This window comes from Caretta caretta, chromosome 8 (assembly GCF_965140235.1).
Source record: "Caretta caretta isolate rCarCar2 chromosome 8, rCarCar1.hap1, whole genome shotgun sequence".
NCBI classification, from domain to species: Eukaryota; Metazoa; Chordata; order Testudines; family Cheloniidae; genus Caretta; species Caretta caretta.
The window spans coordinates 88,077,478-88,098,687 of NC_134213.1; the positions used below are offsets into that span (position 1 = coordinate 88,077,478).

The 21,210-nt window shown below is 38.9% G+C and overlaps 1 protein-coding gene across 13 annotated transcripts in view; it reads right to left on the reverse strand.

Moving 5' to 3' along the window:
• Positions 1 to 224: 224 nt before the first annotated feature.
• Positions 225 to 21,210, reverse strand: part of LRRC7 (leucine rich repeat containing 7) — a 402,665-nt gene continuing 381,679 nt past the window's right edge. For 9 of the 13 annotated variants that reach the window (XM_075131746.1, XM_075131744.1, XM_075131740.1 and 6 more), the window contains one exon: positions 225 to 7,783. In XM_075131746.1, coding sequence (XP_074987847.1) covers positions 7,676 to 7,783 — 108 coding nt within the window. In that variant the 3' untranslated portion in view covers positions 225 to 7,675. Of the gene's footprint in view, positions 7,784 to 10,340; positions 12,886 to 12,982; positions 13,040 to 21,210 lie in introns of those variants that run through there. The other 4 variants (XM_075131737.1, XM_075131738.1, XM_075131743.1 and 1 more) reach the window with 4 other exon arrangements.

Genomic DNA, 21,210 nt, shown 5'->3' on the forward strand with positions numbered 1-21,210 from the left:
CTCAGGTTATATATTTAGTAAATAAATATTTAGTGAAGCTTTGATAACTGCATCTTTATCTTCACTACTTTTTTCTTTAAATCAAACAACGTATTAAACAGCAGTTTAAAAGGAACTAGACAGAGACCAACAATTCTTTCCGTAAGCCAGACGACACAGCAGTAAAATTATTTACTTTTGGATAATTGATATCCCTTCTTATATTAAAAGATGACAAAAGTTAGTTACAATAAGGTGACATTTTTATTATTTGTACAATAAAGAGACTTTTTTAATGTTATTCAAAACACTTCTTAAATACTGAAAAAGTTGGTACACCAAAGCCGAAAAATGGCTCTGCTATACACTGCACAGCATTGTTTTAGTCCCTGTATTTTTTTATGTACAGAAAGCATCTGCAAAATGCATCCTAAACACAATATGCACCTTACCAATTAGTGTCAATACATAAAATAAAACTGGAAGGATTCAACTTGCATGTGCAAATTAACTAACAAGATAATTGATTTCACTGAATCAATAGATTTAAAATATAGTTTTAAAGTACCTTTTTGCACATAAAATGAAGCAGCTTTCAAGTTCAGTAAGTCCTTATACTGCAAAAACATTAAATACATTCACAATCTATGTTAATAAAGTAGTAAATATTTCTTCATTCAGCTTTATTTACATCAATACTGTAATTAAACTGAAAAGTACAGTTAGTCATTTGTAATATAGCAATCTTTTTAACACATACAAAAATGACTTTTGTATATAATTTAAGCTCAATATCACAATTATCTCAAAATATTAATTACAATACAGCCATCTCCATAATTAAACATGTCTTTTATAAAATGGTAAAATTTTTAATAAAGTAAGCTGTTGGTTTTGAACTGGATACAGTACTCACAAGTAGAAAACATAAGTCTTTGTTTTGACCATGATTTCAGAGTAAACCCACTTAGGCTAGCAAAGAGGCCTAAAAGGCCCCAATTGATAAAGATCAAGCCTCTTGTGCTGCACTGTTGTGGCTTGTTGGTGATTCTTCATTAAATACTTTACAAGGGAGCAAGTAAATACTATATGCAATGAAATGGCGTGCATTACTATACAGAATATCTGCTTGAATTGTCTGAGGCTATTAATGCTCATAAGGATTGCCAAGGAATTTCTAACAAAACAAGGAACTGTTTAAAATGCTATAAGTATCAAATAATATCTTCTGAGAATTTACTTTTGCAAAGGTGTAATTTCATTGAGGTCTGATCAAAATTCAAACTGCCACTCTGAGGAAAAGGAGCTCTGGTTACATGCCTGGCCTCTGGGTGTCACTGTTGTGCTGCACACATATGGCTGTAAGGCCATTTATTAAGCATACCAAAACTGGAGTCATAAAAAGACCAACTCAATTAATATCCAATCCAAAGTACTGGCCTGAAAGTTGCATCATTGTTTTTATGTTTAGCTCATATTTACAGTACAGTGAAATAAACAAATCTGGTTAACAAGAAAGCAAAATGTATAACTTTATTTGAAATTCCACTTATTTGAAATCTAAAATTGACTGGATGACTATTTTATTTTAACACTTACATTTGGAAGTTTAAAATATAAAAAGCCCAGACACAGAAAATGAAAAGCTAGTAAGTACATCTCACTCTTGGATGGCCAATTCAAAGCCCACTGTTGGCGACTGCCAGTCTTCATAACAGGACACAAAATTACAAACGGGTGGTTATATTAATGTTTACTTTAGTTCCAGTTGGGTTTGCATGGTAACTTCTGAGCATGAGGTGAACGGAGGCTGTACCCAGTACATTCACAAGCTAACTTTACGGAAGTTGACAGTACCCTCTTCTAGTTAGGAAGATGGGTGGCACATATTGCAAAGCTAATTGAGCTAATGGATATGACCCTAAACTCCCACTGACTTCCCTGGGATTTGGGACATGTAGCCTGTGGCATAATCAGGTCCTATGCTTCCTTTGAATGTTCACTTGTACAGGATAGGAAGAGAAACTATGGTTTGTGAAAATAAACTCAATCATCACTTTTTCTTTACTAATGCACAAAATACACATCTGACCACATAAGCTGAATAACAGGGATTGGCTAGAGTTACAAGCAGGAGCAAGATGTAATGTGAGTAGTACATAGTAATATCAGCAGCAAGCAGATTTCCTAAACATACTACGTTCAATCCTTTTAACAGTTTATTATGGTCAGATGCTTTTGAACTGTCAAGAATTACTGATACTCGGGGAAGTGCTCATAGAATGAGTTTGTAGCTGTAAAAATAACCAAATGAGCTAAAGCAATTTTTTGCAAGTTTCTTAATTTTCAGAAAACCTAGTAACATCTGCCTGTGCTTTTTCAGCCTGGGAAATTCAACGAACAGCTGGCAGATTTCTATTTTACATGTCAGTAGTGAACTTCCTTAAAATTGTCCCTGTGTATAAACAGAGTAGAGACACTGTCAAGAAGCCACCTTAGTTATAGTTTGAGTAGCCTCTCAGTAGATCAGGCTGTAATATAATTGCACAAAGGAGAGGGATTGTGATAAATAAAGGGAGAGATATATTTTTACAAATCTGGCTTGTTAGAAAATACATTTCAGTGAATGAAAATATACTTGAAAGGTTAAATCTTTAATTACAATAAAACACAAAAACAGAATGGGTAAAGAATTGTTATTGAGACTGGAGACTTCTTTAGGAAATGCGTTGAGTCTCCTATGGTCTTGTCTCTTTAGATATTTCTCCTATTCTGAGAATGACCTGTGGCCAGAGGTTGTTGGCCAGTACTCAGTTCCAGCTGTGGCATCAACTAGTTGGATGCAACTGGGGAAAGAAGAGCTTTAGGCTCAGAACAAGCTTAAGAGAAACTAACCCAAACCCCAAAAATCTGGATAGGGGGTTCTGTATAAAACTGGAAACACAAAAGTGGGTTGTGCCCTTTCTTGAACCAATTTTATATGACTATCTGTAAATATGGTAGATTGGGGAGTTACTGTTGCATTGGCTAAATACTGTACAGGTTTGGCTGAGATACAGTTGATACTTTTGTTATACATTTTCATAGTGGTGTTTGGGAGTTGAAACCACAATAACTTCTAGTTTCTGTACAGTGACATGCCATGTGAACTGTGATAGTAACCATTTTGTGTTCCTTAACAGCTGCTGTAAAACCAGAACAAGGGAATTGTAGCAATGCCCTGCACTTTTAATCTAACCTTTACTTGAGGAGCACTAGATGAGCTTTGTTGTGCAGAAACCTAAAAAGCAGTGTCACAGTTTTAGGGCTAGCAGAAGTGTTACCATGGGAACAAAAAATTTAGCACAGCTGAAAGCCCACAGGAAGCTGGGAATTGAAAAGGGTAGAAGTTCCAAAGGCAATTTGGAGTTTCTGGTTTTATTTCTGAAATACCATGTTTCAGTCATTGTCTTTAGTAGCTAAAAGAAATAATTCCGGAGCTTTAGCTATTGTGTACTTGATATGAAAGCACATGGTGTAGTGTGTACTATCTAATAGCTGGGAGTCAGGAAGCTAGATGCAATTTTGAGATCACAGCTGCCTGCCTCAGAACTCATTGACTAAACATGAAAATAACCACGTCATATATATGCTATTCATCCGCTGCCAGTACCTGCCCTAGAATCTCAAATTTAACAAGATAGCTGAACCAAGGTATACGTATAATATGTTACTTCCTAACTGCATCTGCTGAATCTCTCCAGAAAAGACAAAAGGTGTGTTACATCAAAACAAGAATACCACATCCTAATTAGCCACAACGAAGACTTCCTTCATTGCTCAAAATATAAGCTTCCCCTCTGCCAATTTGTATATAAATACAACAAAATACAAAGAGAATCATGCTTGCTTTTTGCGGGGGGTGAGGAAGACACATCTTGAAGCTTAACTACTGTCTGAATGAAAAGCCTGAACTCCTGCTCACTTATCAGGAAAAGCTCTTTTACTTAGCCAAGCTTCCGTTGTCTCCAAAATCTGCAGTATAAGGCTTAAATGTGATAGAGGTTCCACTGGAATGTCTAGTTTTACTCCCAACAAAGACTTCATTAATTAAGGGGGAAGTTAAAGTCTCCAAATGCAGATCTAGACCTAGCCAACTATACAGTGGACAAGAAAGAGCTAGAGAAGAGGTAGGGAGAACAAAAAAGCTACTTGTATATTGTGATACAGGAGGGCCAAAGAGCAGTGGGAGAGTGCTAGATAGATAAGCTCAAGGCTAATTAAGGCGTGGTTCCCTGTAGACTAGGGAAGGTGGCTGCAGGTTAATTGGAGCACCTGCAGTCAATTAAGGCCCTGTTAGGAACCTAATAAAACCCCCTGCATCAGGCAGCCAGAAGAGGAGGACCCACTCACTGAGATGTGTTGTGAGATTTGGAAGATCTGAGAACTGGAGTAAGGGAGACCCTGCCCAGCAGGCCAGGGAGACTCCCTTCCCCCTGAGCATCTAAGGACCGAGGGTAAGAAACCCACAGGGGTTGAGAGAGGCTGGGACTCAGAGCAAGGAAAAAACTCAGACCCCTCCCCTGCCTCCCTCCTCTACTGCCTTCCTGGGCTAGTAGTGGGAGCCTTGGCACCTAAGAGCAGAGGCAAAGGGTGGCATCTTAGCTCCCTGCCAAGAAAAGCACAGGACCCACCAAACTAAAATCAGCCATCTTGCCACAATATCTTGTAACACTCAGGCTTACAAACCACATTGGCATAATCAGTGTATGTAATAAAAAGAGGACCTCAGAAATCCATCAGAGCAAAATGTGGCACAAACAACACACTAAAGATCACTTGGCTTTTGTTATATTACATCTTTCTTTGTTATGTTGTCTGTGTAGTTTGTAGGCTCCATAGGGTAGAACCCTTGTCAACCCACTTGTCTCTGTTTAAAAAAAAAAAAAGCCTACAATTAATTAATTAATAGTTAATTAATTTTGCAACATGCTTCAGGAGTCTGTCTTCTAGTTTTGCTTAGGGGACGGATGGTTGGCTGCATCCCATTCTGTAGTAGGTAATGTTACAATGTGACTCAAAACTAACTTTTTATTTACTCAGTTTTCTTGCCAGAAGCAGAAGTCAAGGGAAATATTTGAGCTATGCAAATAAATTACAATGAAATTCCCACAGAATGACTAGAATGTATTACATTTAGTGTGTTTACACTGAGTGAATTTCTTCACATAAAGAATGGATGTGAGCATCTCTTGACTGTTTTATTATGAAAGGGATAGCTGATGATGCTGAGAATTTGAATAATGGCCTCTGCAATTCTGCAGCTGTTACACTGTTAAAGATGCTGCATTCCTGCACCACGGGCTGAAACAAATAACTGAATAAATAATTTACCTTGAATAACTAATTTGAATGTATTTGCTGAATATCTTCAAATAGAGGAATTTGACATCTCCTCTGTACTCTTAGCTGAAAGAATAACTAAAGTCAAACTATTTGGGTGTAAATATTTAAAATTAGCACGGTGTGGATCAGTTATAGTCAGATAAGTTACATGGTATTTCTGCCTCCTGAATAATTTCTTGTACAAAATGAACATTTGTTTTCTGTGAGAACTTACATGTGCAGGTTTGGAATAAACTTTCCAGTTTTGCAGTGAAAAATGTAATCATTCATGTTTGTGGAAAGCAAACAATAAAGGGGATGTGAACAGTCACCATTTTAAAACCAGGAAATGTGTAAATACAAACAAAAGCCCTAACCCTGCATTCCCATGCACCCAAAGTCCCCAATTCCTTCAGAACCACAATTTGTCATTGTGATGAAGCTGACTGACCAAATCTCCAACCATACTGTCACATAGCAACAGCTGCAAAATACCAGCTGAAAATAAATGAAATCAAAATAAGACAATTCAAAACATTCATCAGGGAACGAGCCCCACCTCAAATATCTAATGAGCAACAGAAGACCATATAGTAGACAGGACATTACATAAACTGACAAAAAAAAAAGGCAGTTTAATTATATTTTTCAATTAAACTAAAACTAGTCAATATGTAAATTAATCAGAGGGGAGAAGGAAAACTTTAGTTAGTGTAAGTGTAACCCACACACTTCCTGGGGTGATGTTCTGTCCCATCTGGTGGCACTAAGACCACCTAAAGAGAGAGAGAGATTGAGTCTGCTCTACAGCCTTAGCTAAGAGGAGTTGACTTTTAGCTCATGCATTAAGCTCCAGAAGTCCCCAGTTCGATCCTGCCTGTCAACAACCGGGGTCTGTTGGTATTACATAGGCAATAGAGAAACACCTCAAATTAACTAAAATGTTCTTGACAGTGACCTTTAAAATCTACAATAGCCACAATTCAGGTGATTTGTGTTTTTTAAAAATGTTCAAGTTTAGTAAAACCAATACTCAATTTATTTCCTTCAAAAACTCTCATAAGCGGCTCATTCCTGCTGCGATTAGCAGTCACAATTATTTTACCATTGACTTCAATAGAAACAGGATTGACCCAATATATGTAGACTTATCCATGGCACAGAAATTGATTTTCCATGCTGTCAGCCGGAGGAATTACTAAAATTTCTATTACTGAACTAACACCAATGTACTGTAGCTTTGTGCTGTGTCTATTCCTGTCCCCTTAGCACAGTTCTAAGATTTACCTACTGTTATTTATTTTGCACACCTCTGAGAGAAAATATTTTAAATGTCATCTAGTCTTACTAGCGATGTATTGTACCTGACTCTGAGTAGTCCCACTGATTTCAATAGGACTGCTGCCCACAAAGGGCTAGATTTGGCCATGCTTACTCGGCGGTATTCTAGTCTGGCTCAGAATAAGATGGTGGGAGTATTGGGATCAAAATTTACTGAAAAGGTTCTATAATTTTAAATAAATTAAAACATTCACAAAAATAAAGCGTTAGGTTTTCCTGCCACCCACCACTCACTGCTTTTATTTGAGGAACATCACTATCTAAAATTATCTTGTCTGTTTCACAAGCTTACAGGTAATCAGCTAAAAGGATCAGACAAAAGCAATTAATTTTTGCCTAGACTATTATGTGTAGGTCCCAGGCTTGAAAGTATAATTTATGAAGTATTTCACGCTGTATTGCAATAATTCAGCTAATTAGTATGGACTCAGCACTAAATACTGTACTTGTACAGTTACTTCTATAAGGCATATATATTTGCATTGAAAAAATCAACATACTAAAGTTCAAATTTAATATTTACTTTCTTAGTGGTTTCTATGAAAATATTTTTTCTCTATAATCTTTTAGTATACCACTGGTGATAGAAATATTTTATGGGAATTACAGCTCAATATATGTTTTTCTTTATAAAGATATATACAACTTTGAGGCAGTATTTTTGATGGACAGCAGAATTCATAAAGAGCTTTTGTGTGCTTCTGTGTTCTGAAGTTATATGAAATCCACTTTGAGAAGTAACTTGATTAAAAAAGAAACTGCACCAATGCACAGCCAGAGGCTGACAATTAAAACTAATACATAACCACATGAACATCATATTTATATAGTTAACATTTTTCAAGAGGCGCAGTACTAACATATAGTATTATACATTTGGCACTAATGTTTGCCATTGATCCAGCAATTGGCAAAATTTGTTTCCTACGTATAAATTTCTGTTTGAACATTAGATCTGGCTAGACATATGTTTACTATTTATAAAAAATACTTAGACAGTAAGCTCACGTTGAATAACTAGGTCTACTGTATTCTGGAAACTCTTCAGTAGTAATACAGCTTTCTCATGTTCCATATGTACAAAACTGTGTCCATTTGCCTGTAACACACAAATGAAAAACAGGAAACAATCAAATGAAGTTATGTTTAGCACTTTTTCATTTTTTGGAGGAGAGCTGAAAATTAAAGTAAAAGAAACTTGATGGTTCAAAAATTAAAAAGAACATTGATTACTTTTGATTGGTGGAAATGTGATTCCATACCTTGAAGAGAATAACAATAATGTTCTAATTAAATAATAATAGTGCAACAATTCACTTCTTATAACTTTTTAAAAAATCCTGCTATAACAGTATCTTACACAACAGTAGAGCTATAAAATTAGAGATTTAACTGGACCATCAAAGGTATAGATTTAATCTTGGGATACATAAAGTAGATGTTACCCCAGCAAGCATAGTTTGACAAAGCGTAAGAAGTTAGTTTCAGAGGTCTCCAAGCAAGCAGAAGGTGTAGCCAAGTATGTATGTGTTATGGTACCATCGTGTAGCAGTGATAGAAGGGACAGAACACAGCAAACACTCAGGGAAGGACTCTATATGGACAAAGTGGATAGGTCAGTTGAATAAAGAGTGAGCTATCTGCAGTGATAGCCAGATGGTGAAGTTACTGTGTGGAACTCCTAAATGAAGCTATTGGGAGTTCTGCATGCAGAGGGGCTGCAGGCTGAGTCCTTTAGTCAGGAAGCATGCCCTCTGAATCTATCAATAATTTTAGCAATTTATAGGGTGTTAATCCCTGTAGTTTCCAAATGAAAATTCCAAGGAAGTTAATTCTGTCTAATGCATCATTAACTACTAACAGAAAAGTTCACAATGACGGGGAAAATGACAGATGGGTAACTATGTATTTGGAGGATAGGTAACTGCTGAGCAAGTTGCTTACATCTAGTTCTATCTAATCTCTACTTTGCCTGTTGTAGTATCTAGACACCATAGCAGACAGACCTGTTACTCCCACCTCAGAAGCACAAAGATCCAGCTCTTGAGTTGAGTCTAGGCATATCACCATAGGGGCAGACAACACCAGTTTGTGGACAAGCTACTGAAGGTAAATGTGCCAAAGCATAAGACTACTGATTACATGACATAAGCATTTCCAGGTATATGATCGCTCCACATACTCCTACAGACAACAGTCACAACGTGGCCCCAACACAACACAGTCACATATACTCCCTTGTATGCAGGACCTTGCCAACTTGCAACAACAGTCCAGAGGAATTTTTTTTTTAATTTAGTCCTGCATTCTTTCACATGACTAACATGCCACAGTACTCTCTTGCTGCAAGTTCTTGGGGCCACAGAATTTTTGCCTCTTTTCAGGCTACACCTGTTGATGTTTTCATGTTATGTCCAGAAGATGTGTAATTGTAGATTATTTCAATTTGTGTTATTTTTTCAAGTACTTTATCCGCTTCTGACTGCTGGTATGCTGTAGCTCACATGTTCTTTAGGAGAATGTCTTCACTGCACTTTTTCCTGTATGCCAGTGTTTTAATCATATCTTCTGTTGCATCCAAGAAATTACACACAAAAAATTATATGTATGTTGTATTAGACCACATTCTGTTCTCATTTACATTAGGAAAAATCAGGAGTAACTGCACTGAATTCAGGCCCACCACAGAAAGCTGAATGGTAGATGTGATAGGGGTCTGGTATTTGAAAGTATGAATAGATTACTTATAAAAACATGAGGATTTCATTAAGTTTTTAAAAATAATAGGTGATGACTATGAATCCCAAGAAAAAAAATGCTGTATTTCTACAGAATTGGTGTGAACTAGATGGGCCAAATTCTGCTTTTGGTTACATCAGTCTAAGTCAGGATTAACGTCCCTAAATTCCAAATGATGATGTCTCTCACACATGCAACTCTCTTCACAAACACTGCATAAAGTTGTCATCAGTAGTGGCAATTTTACTAAGTCACTAAATTTGAATATCTAGGGGCAAGAAACAGGACCTCTTGATGGAAGATCTTCCACTCTTGGTCTATGCAAGTCCAAGGTACAAAGGCTCATCTGTTTTCATGGGCTTTTGTCAAAGATAGGAGAGGTGACTGAAGAGGCAGGTTCCAAGCGGTTTGGGCTGGAAATACATTTTGTTCTGATATTTGTTGTTCATTGTTTTTTCATTTTTGTAAAGAGGTTTGAATTTTGTTGGAGAAGTATATTTCATAAATTAAAAATAAAGAAATGATAATATCTGAGCGGATCTGCAATTTCTGAAGAAGCTACATGTGGGTCCAGATCCTGTTCTACTTGAACACATCCATTGTCTTGAAAAAGCAAAGGATCAGGCCCCTATGTGTGGTGAATAAATGAAAGAGTCCATTTTATTCTGTTCTTCATGAACCATGAAGAATCTCTCATTTGAAAGGCAACCGCACAGTTGAAATCTTCATCAACACACTAATGCGTAATGGATGCAAAGGATTCAGGATGCAAACTCCTCATGGTGGGGAAACAGAAGGTAGGGAAAGTGCCATGTAGTAACAGCAAAGTAGTCACAACAGTTATGTACATGTACTTTAAAGGTATAAGTAAAGAAGTAACAGGCAGAACCATGCTGAAAAGAAAGACAACACTACAGTAAAGAGCAACTCCTTTTATTAATTTTTGTTTTGCTTCATACAGTAATATAATTTAGCACTGAGAAACAGTACAAATATCAGGCAGAAAAAGGTTTCAAAGGCATTCATTTGTGTTCCAAAAAGTAAACCCCCAAAAGGATACTCTGGCATTCAGGGCTGTGTTTGGGGCCTCCTTGGCCCCTAGCGTTATACACAGCGACCTCATTAGCTGATCTTTGTTACAGCACAGTCACACAGCTTCCTGCAATCTGTTCTACTCACTTAGAATAAGCCAAAGAACAGTGCACTCCTAGCCACAAGATGCTGGATTCTGCAAGTGAGGTTTGCATAGGACCAGCCCTAGTCACTGGAGAAACCCTCTTTAGAGAGGGAGTGTTTCCCAGGGTGCCAGTATACCCCACATTACACTTCCAGAGCAGCTGAAACAGGCCACAACTGGAAAGAAAATTCTCTGTTAGGTAACATATGGATAAATGACAATCAGGAATCCTCTATTTCTTTCAGCCTATGTGCTGTATCACCCCCACACTCTGTAACACATGCTATTAAATCCATGTATATCTAGGATTTATGGGCCTTGCTCTCCATTGCCTTGTACCCTGCATAGTCATTTAGATCTAATTCCTAGACAAACAATTATGTTAAGATGGAGGCAAGGTTGAGAGTACATATCAATAATTTACTGTGAAAATATATTACAGGGATGTTTTAATTATCTCCCCCCCCGCAACCAATAAAATAAAAAAACAAGAATTACAAATCCAGGAAATTCAGAGTTACGATTAAAGTTAAAATGGATCCAAACATATTAAAGTATAGAATTGTACAGTGAGGACCACCCAAACAACCTTAACTCTGTCCTACAGTGATGACCATGCAATTAAGATTAATGCATTTTAGTGTCTATAGCCCAGATGAAATTAAAGAGATGGTAAATGACAAAGTAATTTTTTTTCTCCCCCACCCATGATGTTACTGCAGTGTTACTTTGACTGAGAACAATGAGATATGGCAACCATTTTGAAAGAGGGTAATTCTTCACTGAGGAAGAGTATTATATTACAGCTTCTACTGAATGACAAGCTTTCAGTTATCAAAAAAATAAAATAAAATAAAAATCAGGAATAAATGATGTAATCCCAACAGGTTTTTTCCAAATGTAGCCTAGGCATTAAAGGTCAGTGAGTTTACTTCAATGGGTAGTTTACAGAGTTGTGTTATTTTGTTACCAATATCATTCAAGACCCCAAAAAATAATCTTACATCCATGAAAATGGCACTTCCATAAAGTTAGTGCAAAATGGGTGTAAAATGTTAACCAAATGTCAGACAAGAATTCTGATTTGATAGTTTTACATGCATTTTGCCTAGCAGTAACTGACTACACAAGGAAATAGGCAGTGGGAATCAGATCCAGTAACGCTATTTTATTCTAAATTCTTTGACAACTGTCAGTTCTGTTTCTAAGGGAGACCTCCTCTTTTATCTGCTACAGAGCAACCTTTGAGCTTCAGAATGCCCAATGTAAAGTCAAATGAAGGCAACTGCATAAGCAGACTAGAAATTCCTCTACACCTGAACTGCATAACAGGCTTGGAGACTCAGTGCACCACAAAAGGAAACAAAAAGCATATAAAAATCAGCCAAGGAATTGAAGACTCATCTCCACTTATGCTCCTGCTACAGTTTTCCTTTCTTACCATCATTTCTGATTCAGATGCTTGTTGCTGCTTCAGAAGGTACAGCAAAATCCGTCAGTCTTATCTGAAGGAAGACATTTCATTCTGAGTCACATTCCTTACAGCAGTTAAGAAGGAGATATTTTTAACCTGGAGGCCATGACTGGAAGCCAAGAGACCATGAACACTCACAAGCTTCATATGTAGGACATGAAGCACTGTTGCTCTGAATGGATATTTTCAGTTGCTCCCAGTCAGGACTCCAGAGAAAATGGAAAAGACACACTTCATGTTGCTGTTGCTCTGGAGATTTTTCTGACCTAGTCATGTTGAAAATTAATAGGGAGCTATTGTACTGAGAAATTAAATACGATCCATTCCAAACTCCCTATAGCTGAATGGCCTTGAAAAAGAAGGGACATTTCTGAGGAATTAGCAGTTCTTCACCTGCAAAGCATGTGGTTTCCTGGTATCTTTAGCCCTGGCCCAAAAATCTTTCCCTGAAACATTTGTAACGTGATTTACTCAGTGGGAACTTCTGTAGATTGGGTCTGTATATTTGCCATTATTTCCGCACCATTCCTAAAAAATTCAATGTTGAAGGGTAGGCTTTTTGAGGAGAAATGTTCCCCATTCATGGGCCATGTCACATAGCATGCATGTTATTGCAAAGACCCAAAATATTTTACATGGGGTGAGCTAAACAGCTTCCTCAATACACACACAAAAATCTCACTTTTGATACCTCAGACATTCTAAACATGCTCTACAATGGACTGTGTTATACAATATTTCTTCAGGACAGAAGATTGACTCTGAAATGGGATCAGGAAGTATCTGCCTCTTCATGTGTTCTCACTGCCATCTGCAATGAAAAGAAATAAGTTTTATAACATTTTTTCACCATTTATACCATCTTTACAGAAAAATCCTCATCAAGTCTAATTCAATGGCAGACTTACCAAGAATCCATCCCAAGTTTGTTGGCCAGAATTTAAGCAATGGCCAGGTTCTGAAATCTGAAAAAGGAAAGCATAGTGGCTGGGTTCTGGATAATTTGCCACTATGTTATCATTATTAATAACTTATTATTTACTGAGTGTCAGCAGTGCATTTGGTACAGAACAAATATTTACGATGACAGTCCCTGACCCCAGTTACTGTCTAACTCAGACTCTGATAGTACAGTTCAATCACATATAATAACCTGTATTGGCTTGTCAGAGGGTATTAAGATTCCTTGTGGTAAATAATCTCTGGTGGGGCAGTATCTAGTAGTGAGATGAAACCCAACAGAGAAAGGGAAATTACCTCAACCATCCTTCAGCTTGATGATGGAATTTTAGCTTCTTCAAGCTAAAATGGGCCACTCTGTGACCCATTACTGTTTGTTGTATACCCACAGGTTAGATATACTTCCTAGCTCAGAGGAACTGGATTAGCCACATTTGTCTCAAGATGAATGCACACTACAGCACATATAATCACCTTGGAAATAGAGTGATATTGTAAGGCCCCACAGGTGAGGTGAGGTTCTGTGGTCTGCAATGTGCAGGAGGTCAGACTAGAAGATCACAATGGTCCCCTTTGACCTTAAAGTCTGAGTCTAGAACCCAGGCCTGTAGAGCTACCAGGCAGCTGGCAGCTCCAGGTTGTCACCCAGTGGCAGCTGTAACTAACTTGTGCTTCACTTCCTATGATCTGCTGTGGACCCAGACCATGGGAAGTTCCGTCTCAAGGGTTTGACCGACAGAAAGCCTGTGGCTCCTTGCCCAATATAAACCCAAGAGGTATTCCAGGAAGTTTCCAGACAACAGTATAGAACTTCTGTAGCTGTCATAACTGTTCCTTGCTCTTGAAGTGCTGGCTTGACTTTGCCTTGATTTGGACTTTGCCTCCTGACTCAGACTCAGACCCTTGGTATCAACCCTGGCTGGACCTGACTACAAAATCCTCTCTTATCCCAGCCTTGGTTTTGCCCCTGCTCTGACCCTTGGCCCTGTCTACCCTTGGTGGAATCTTGACAGATATTGTACTTGATCCTGGAAGGGGCACAGCACTTGCAACCCCTGTTGATTTTGGCTGGTATTTCTAAAGGAACTAATGGGAAGTACGCACCCAAATCCCTCTGAAATTCAACAGAAGTTAGGCACCTAACTCCTTTACACTCCTTTGAAATCCCAGCCTGTGTAAATACTATATTAGCCACAGAGCAGTGACAAAGTCCACTGAGCTGAATATCCCTTTCTCCCCATGAAAACTGTGGGAGTGGAGAAGGCCCACCACTGTCCCCCCTTTAGTACTATTGCAAGGTGCAGATTAAGGTCTCATCCTCTGCCATTTCCATGGCAGATGTAACTCCTGCAACCCTCACAGCCCCAGATAAACTGCACAAGGCTGCTCAGAGGGCTAGAGTGGACAGGAGCTCATTTGCATGACTTGCCCAGCCTCCTTGAACAGCTTCTACCTGTAGAGATCCCCTTTTTTCCACTCTGCTCATCACACCATCACATTAAACATCCTAAGGACTGGTGAGCCCTGTGAGCAGTGGTTTCACATATATACTCTGCCTTTAGGAGACGATATCGTGCCCAACCAACTTTTTCTCTAAGAAGAAAAGGAGTACTTGTGGCACCTTAGAGACTAACCAATTTATTTGAGCATGAGCTTTCTTTTCTTTTCTCCAAGGCGTCTCCATATTTTGTTTTGAGAGCTGGCAAAGTTTGGTCACTTGAGCACGAGCCTTTCTTTCCCCAATCACTGTGTATTGTGTACCCATTAAATATAGGAAACACTTCTTGGTAAGTAGCAAATAATCTTGATGGTTTGCATTCATTCAGGGCAAGGTTCTGCCACCATAGCCCTTTGGAGTAGTTCCACTGAAGTCAAAGATACTACTTGTAGAATAAGACACTACTCAATGTGTGTAAGGGGGAAGAACTGAGGCGTTATTTTTTATTTCCACTTTTTTACAGGGGAAAGTCACATTCTGCATTTTCTCACTTAAATAACATGAAAATTGGCTGCCTGCTGCTCTCTGAAAATAATACTTTTTATGTTGATGTTGCTAGACTTGAAGGACGCTAACATATGAAAGCAAAAGTTATTTGGGATAACTAGATATTTTTCTTGTCATGTTTTCTGGACTTTTACAGTATAGTCATTCTAAAATGATCTATTAAAATTCCTGCCATTTTTATAACAATATAAATGTTTCTTACCTGATAAGCAGTTAAATTATCTATGAGTTTATGAGTGACAGAAGAAAGATATGAGAATTCTGGTTGATAATGAGATATAGTTTAATGTTCCACAAAGAAGCCAAAAGGAAGCTACAGAAACAAATGAATTTTCATCCTCCAAATAATTAACACTTGGCATCAATACAGCACCTTCTACCTCAGGATCTTAAAGCACTTTACAAACATTAATGAATTAAACCTCACAATAGTTCCATGTGATATCTGTATTAATATCCCCTTTTATAAGTGGTGATATTGGCATACAGAATGTTTAAGTGACTTAGGCTATGTCTACACATCAACTGCTACAACAGAACCACAGTGATTCTCCCATCAGCATAGGTAATTCACTTCCCTGAGAGGCAGTAGCTAGGTCAACAGAAGAATTCTTCCATTGACCTACTGCTGTTTACACTGAGGGCTATGCTGATGTAAGTTTCCAGTGTAGACCAACCCCTAGGGCATGTCTACACTTACCACCAGAGCGATCGATCCAGCAGGGGTCGATTTATTGCCTGTAGTGAAGACACAATAAATAGACCGCTGAGCGCTCTCCCATCTACTCTGGTACTCCACCGGAGTGAGAAGCGTAGGCGGAGTTGACGGGGGAGCAGCAGCAGTCGACCTACCGCCATGAAAACACCGCGGTAAGAGCTCTAAATACGTCAACTTCAGCTATGCTATTTTCGTAACTGAAGCTGCATAACTTAGACCAACTTAGCTTGCCTCCCCTCCCCCTCCCAGTGTAGACCAGGCCTTACTTAGTTAAAGAAGTCTGACACAGAACTGGGAATGGAACACAGGTGTCTTGAGTCCCAGAACTCTCCATATCAAAACCATAAGAAAACTATCTGGCCTTAAAGTTTGAACAGTCATATTCAGCTATGAATTAATAACAAACCAGAGAATTCTGTTATTGTGTTTACTGTGCATATGACAAATTCTCCTTAATCTAATACATTAATTAGTACATCTTTTTTCCTCATTTGAGTGACTTCTTTATAACAATAGACAGTAAACATCTTCATGGATTAAAACAGAGCAAAACCAACCCATTAAAATCCCTGAATTACATTTTCAATTTATTTCAGTTAAACTTTATTGATAATCTCAGAGTACAAAAACTCCAGAATAATTTCATACTGTTAATTGCATTTTAAAAAGACTATAAATCCACTAAACTTTCTGTGGTTTTAGGATAATAATGCAGCTTTTTACAAGATGTATTCAAGTCAGCAGGGCCTGATGAAATTCACCCAGAGTACTTAAGGAACTAGCAGAAGCTATGTTGGAACCATTACTGATTGTCTTCAAGAATTTATGGAAGATGGGTGAAGTGCCAGATGACTGGAGAAAGCAAACACAGTACCTATTTTGTCCTCTGACAGACTTACAGACCTACTGGATTGAGGAGAAGCAACAGACGTGATACAACTTGATTTTACTGAGGCTTCTGACACAGTCCCACATAACATCCTCATAAGCAAATGAGGGAAACGTGGCCTAGATAAAATTACTATAAGGTGGGTACACAACTTGTTGAAAAACCATACTCAGAGAGTAGTTATCAGTTTCTGCAATGTTTATAAATAAGGCAGAGGAGAATTAGGCCCAAGTGGACCCAAACCTAATATCCCAATTTGAACACCTCCAAATTCTGGGAAAGCCTATATCCCCACTACAATCCAAAATTTGGGCCTGGAATCTGATTGTATAATGGATTGAAACAATACCCCAGATCCAAACACATCCACATTTTCAGATGTTTCTCAAATTTGCCACTCAGGGCATATGTTTTTTCTTTGTTTGTTTTTTAGCAACTCTGATTTCAATCAATTCCTTGGGATGGAAATGAGCGAAGAAAGCTCATTTTGTGCTATTCAAGCCAAATACTAATACTACAATAACAATTTTTTGTACCCCATGCTACCGGAGGGCCAGGGAAGAAAAAGGCCATATGTTCAGTGATAGCACACACAACTTTCTTCTCTCCTAGAAAAGCCTCCCATTTTAACTTCCATGTTATTCTCTAGTGGAACCTTTTTCCAAAATGCCTTTTGTTGGTCTCACTCTTTAAATTTGGCAGAGAGAAGTACCTGTAGCCCTAAAGTGGTCACTTTGCTACTTGCTGCTGCTTCCCACATCTCCATCTATTTCAGCTAGTAAGCAGTCTTCATTTCTGATGTTCCACACTGAGGAGAAGTTTATGTCCTAGAAGCATGTTTAAAACAATGTTAAACTGTTTTATTCAAATAGAAAGTTAAATTGGGAGGTACAGTTCCAAACTGAAGCACTGGGAGAGATGTTCAGAACAAGAAGTAATGGGTTTAAGTTGCAGCAAGGAAGATTCAGGTTAGACACTAGGAAACACTTCCTAACCGTCAGGGTAGTTAAGTACTGGAACAAATTACCTACGGAGGTTGCGGAATCTCTGTCCCTCAAGGTTTTTAAGAGCAGGTTAGGCAAACACCTGTCAGGGATGATCTAGGTAATATTTAGTCCTGCCTCAGTTCAGAGGACTGGACTAGATGACCCACTGAGGTCCCTTCCAATCCTTCATTTCTATGAAAATGGGTAGAGGAAGGAGGGCTGACTCAGAAAAAGAGAGAGAAAGATTCAGTTGGTGGTGGGGGTGATGCTTGGGCCCTTCAATGTGGCTAGGAGAGTTTCCTCTTGTAATGAGTAAATGTTTGGATAGTTGGAGAAGACTAAAAGGGGCTAGTGTGGGAGGATATGGAGAGCCCTGCCCTGGGGAAGGTAAGGAGCATCAAAAAAGTGACCAAGTCTGTATTACTGCAGTGAAGTTCTCTTCAGCTCCTTGAGAGAGTATTCATGTCTGTATGTCACTCTCAACCCTTCCTTCCAGTCAGAGTACAACACTATTCTCCACTTTTATGAGTGAATGGTAGCAGATCCCAGAGTACTTGGCCTAAAGGATGTGGAAGAGTGCAGTCTCTGCACTATACTCCGCCACCTATCCTTCCACATCCTGGTAGAAGCCCCTTTGCAGATGCTTTTTGTGGTTGGGCCGCTACAGTACTGAAAGGGGCAAGCTGGCTACTTCCTACAGAATGTCCCTCCCCACACCAAATCTGTGAGCCAAACTGATTTATGTTAACTTTCAAGGGCTCCTCCCCTGTCCTGGGAACCCTTCCTCTCTCCTCCTCCAGGGAGAGATTAGGAGGGGCATTGGCCAATGAGAGATTAAATTGAATTTGGGAAATATGGGGCTGTGGGAATGGGAGGGAAGATGTCTGGTGGCAGTGCAGAGGAAAAAGAGTTCCACAACATTTTGAGGACCAAAGTTTCTTCGAGTTTTGCCTGGGGATAATGGAAGAACTATTCTCCTAATGGAAGAACACAGGAGGAGGAAACTGCGTAACTAAGAATTAGCAATTTCCTTAACCACATGGGGAAAATCCAAATAGGTAAGCACCATGCCCTTACATTTTAATGCGTAACTTTTCTCCTACCAAGGTGCTTGCGGCACCCCACAAAAACTCCCCAACCATGAACAATAAAACCTTCTTTGATCAAGAATAATACAGGGTAAGCATATCATGTGAGAAAATGAAGGAAGCATTGACCATTCCATTCTTGCTCCACACTATTTTGTTGAATGAGTTCATATTTCAGACAATAAAACTGACTTTGAGAGCACTGCCATTAATTAGGTGCAGATTTAGGGATGTATGAGTGGGCTGACTTAATCAACTTTGCATTGATTCACAATGTAGTCACTGTATTATTTTCTCCAGTGTTTTTTGTCAGTACAAGTTTTCTTCACTGATCCACTAAAGTCAAGTCAGCTTTTAAAGGCAGCAATATTAAATCAATTTATATTTTGGAAAATTCAGAAGCCACAGCGATTATTTCTTTAAGCTATTTTGGATGATATATTATTGATGTTTAAAAAAATTAAAAGGACACTTTGCCTTACATTCAGACTAAAGCACAGTTTAATTTCTACTGCCTTCAGTCCATTTTAATAAAATTACAGCAGATGGCATGGTATAAAGTGAATTTCTAACAAATTGAACTAATTTCTCTTACATTCGGATAGCTACAATCTTACTTCTGGCTACTTACGTAAAATACTAAACTACATGAGAAAGGGTGGCAGAATCAGACCTTAAGGGGTAGAGTTCTTGTGGCTGTGTTGGTCCCAGCATATGAGAGAGAACAAGGTGAGTGGGGCAACATCTTTTTTTGCACCAGCTTTTGTTGATGAAAGGGATAAGCCTTTGAGCTTCACAGAGCTCTTCTCGGCAGACCTGACCTGAGGAAGAGCTTTGTGAAGCTCAAAAACTTGTCCTCCACCATCAGAAGTGGGTCCAATAAAAGATATTACCTCACCCACTTTGTCTCTCTCCAAAGGGTGAGTCACAAAGGGACTTAGGCCTTGCAATACTTGGTACTGTGATGCTTGGGTGGCCTGCCACTCTGTGGAATTCATAGTCTCAAGTTAGGTGCCCAGGCCTGCGGAGAGTTAGGTGCCTAAGAATGGTATTCACAAAAGCCAGCACACTGAACAGGGAGCTGCCTCACACAGCCAGTAGGAAATGCTGAGGAGACAGGTGCAGTTTAAGCTCCACTTCTCAAAGGAATTTAGCTGCCTAAATCCAGGCCAAAGGGAGATGCCTATCTCTGCTCGGAATTAAGAGCCATGAACCCTCTCCTGGAGTTCGGTGCCTAAGCCCTTTCTTGAAAAAAACAAAACAAAAAAACAGTGGTGCTTGTGCTTCCTCCCCACTTTATTAGCTTTTGCCTAGTGGTTATAGCAGTCAATCAAGTCAATTCCATTCCTCCTATCTGGTGTGGAGCAGGAATTTGAATCAGAAGAGTGCTCTAATCACTGAGCTATGGGATATTACGGAGTGTCTCTCCTGTTGAAATTGTTCCATTTTGTATAACCAATTAAATAGAGATCTGAACAGAGAATTGAACAGAGAATATCCTGGGTGACTGTGCTAACTACTCAGCTAAAGATTATAAAGGTACGACCATCACTTCCTCCTCTGGCCTTCGAGTACATCTACTGGATCAGGCCCTGCAGGTGACAAAGGTAGGGCAATGCTTGGTTTTACAATTCTGCCACGGCTTAGGCATGAGATAGGCACCTGGACATCAGCACTGAGTTGGCTGTGCACATGCTCAGCAGCAGATATTTAGGTGCCTATACTGGCAGAAAGGTAGACTTAGAGGCCTACAGAATTAGGCAGCAGCTAAGTGGTGAATGCCAGTGGTAGCTAAATGTTGGAATTAAGCAGTTAGTGGCAGTTAGACACTTTAATCCCTTTGTGAATCTGGACCTAAGTGTATAGGAGTCCAATCCAGCAAGCCCTCTACATGCAGGACTCTGGTTTAAGCACTGAGAATTTTGTGCACAGAAGGGTTGGGTGCATATCTATCTTTATATAGATCTTGAAATGCATAACCTACAGTAAGAAACATATTTATATCTCAGATTTGACACAGCTAATTAGCTATAAGTGGCAATAGGGCTACTAAGAATGAGCATACTCCAAGAATTCACCAACATTTCACTGTGAGGAAGCAAGCTGGTCTTGTGGTTAAGATACTGGATTGGCAATCCGGGTTCAATTCCTGTCTGTGATCACAGGCAAGTCACTTAACCAGACTTAATTCCCTATTTGTGAAAGAGGGGTGATAATACTTTGTCTGCCTTTGCCTATTAGAATCTGCGCTCTTCAAGATAAGGACGGTTTCTTACAGTTTTACTGTGTATGTAGTGCTTAGCAAAACAGGACTTCAATCTTGGGTTTGGGTTGCTCTAGACATTTCTGTAATCCAAATAATAAAGTCACCAGGTGTCACTCTGCAAAGTGCAGTTTGGGCCTTCTCTAGCTGACAGCTCTGTTCCAGATGTTGTCTAGGAATAGAACTGGTTAAAAAATTTAAAATTTTGGAATGTCAACATAAATATG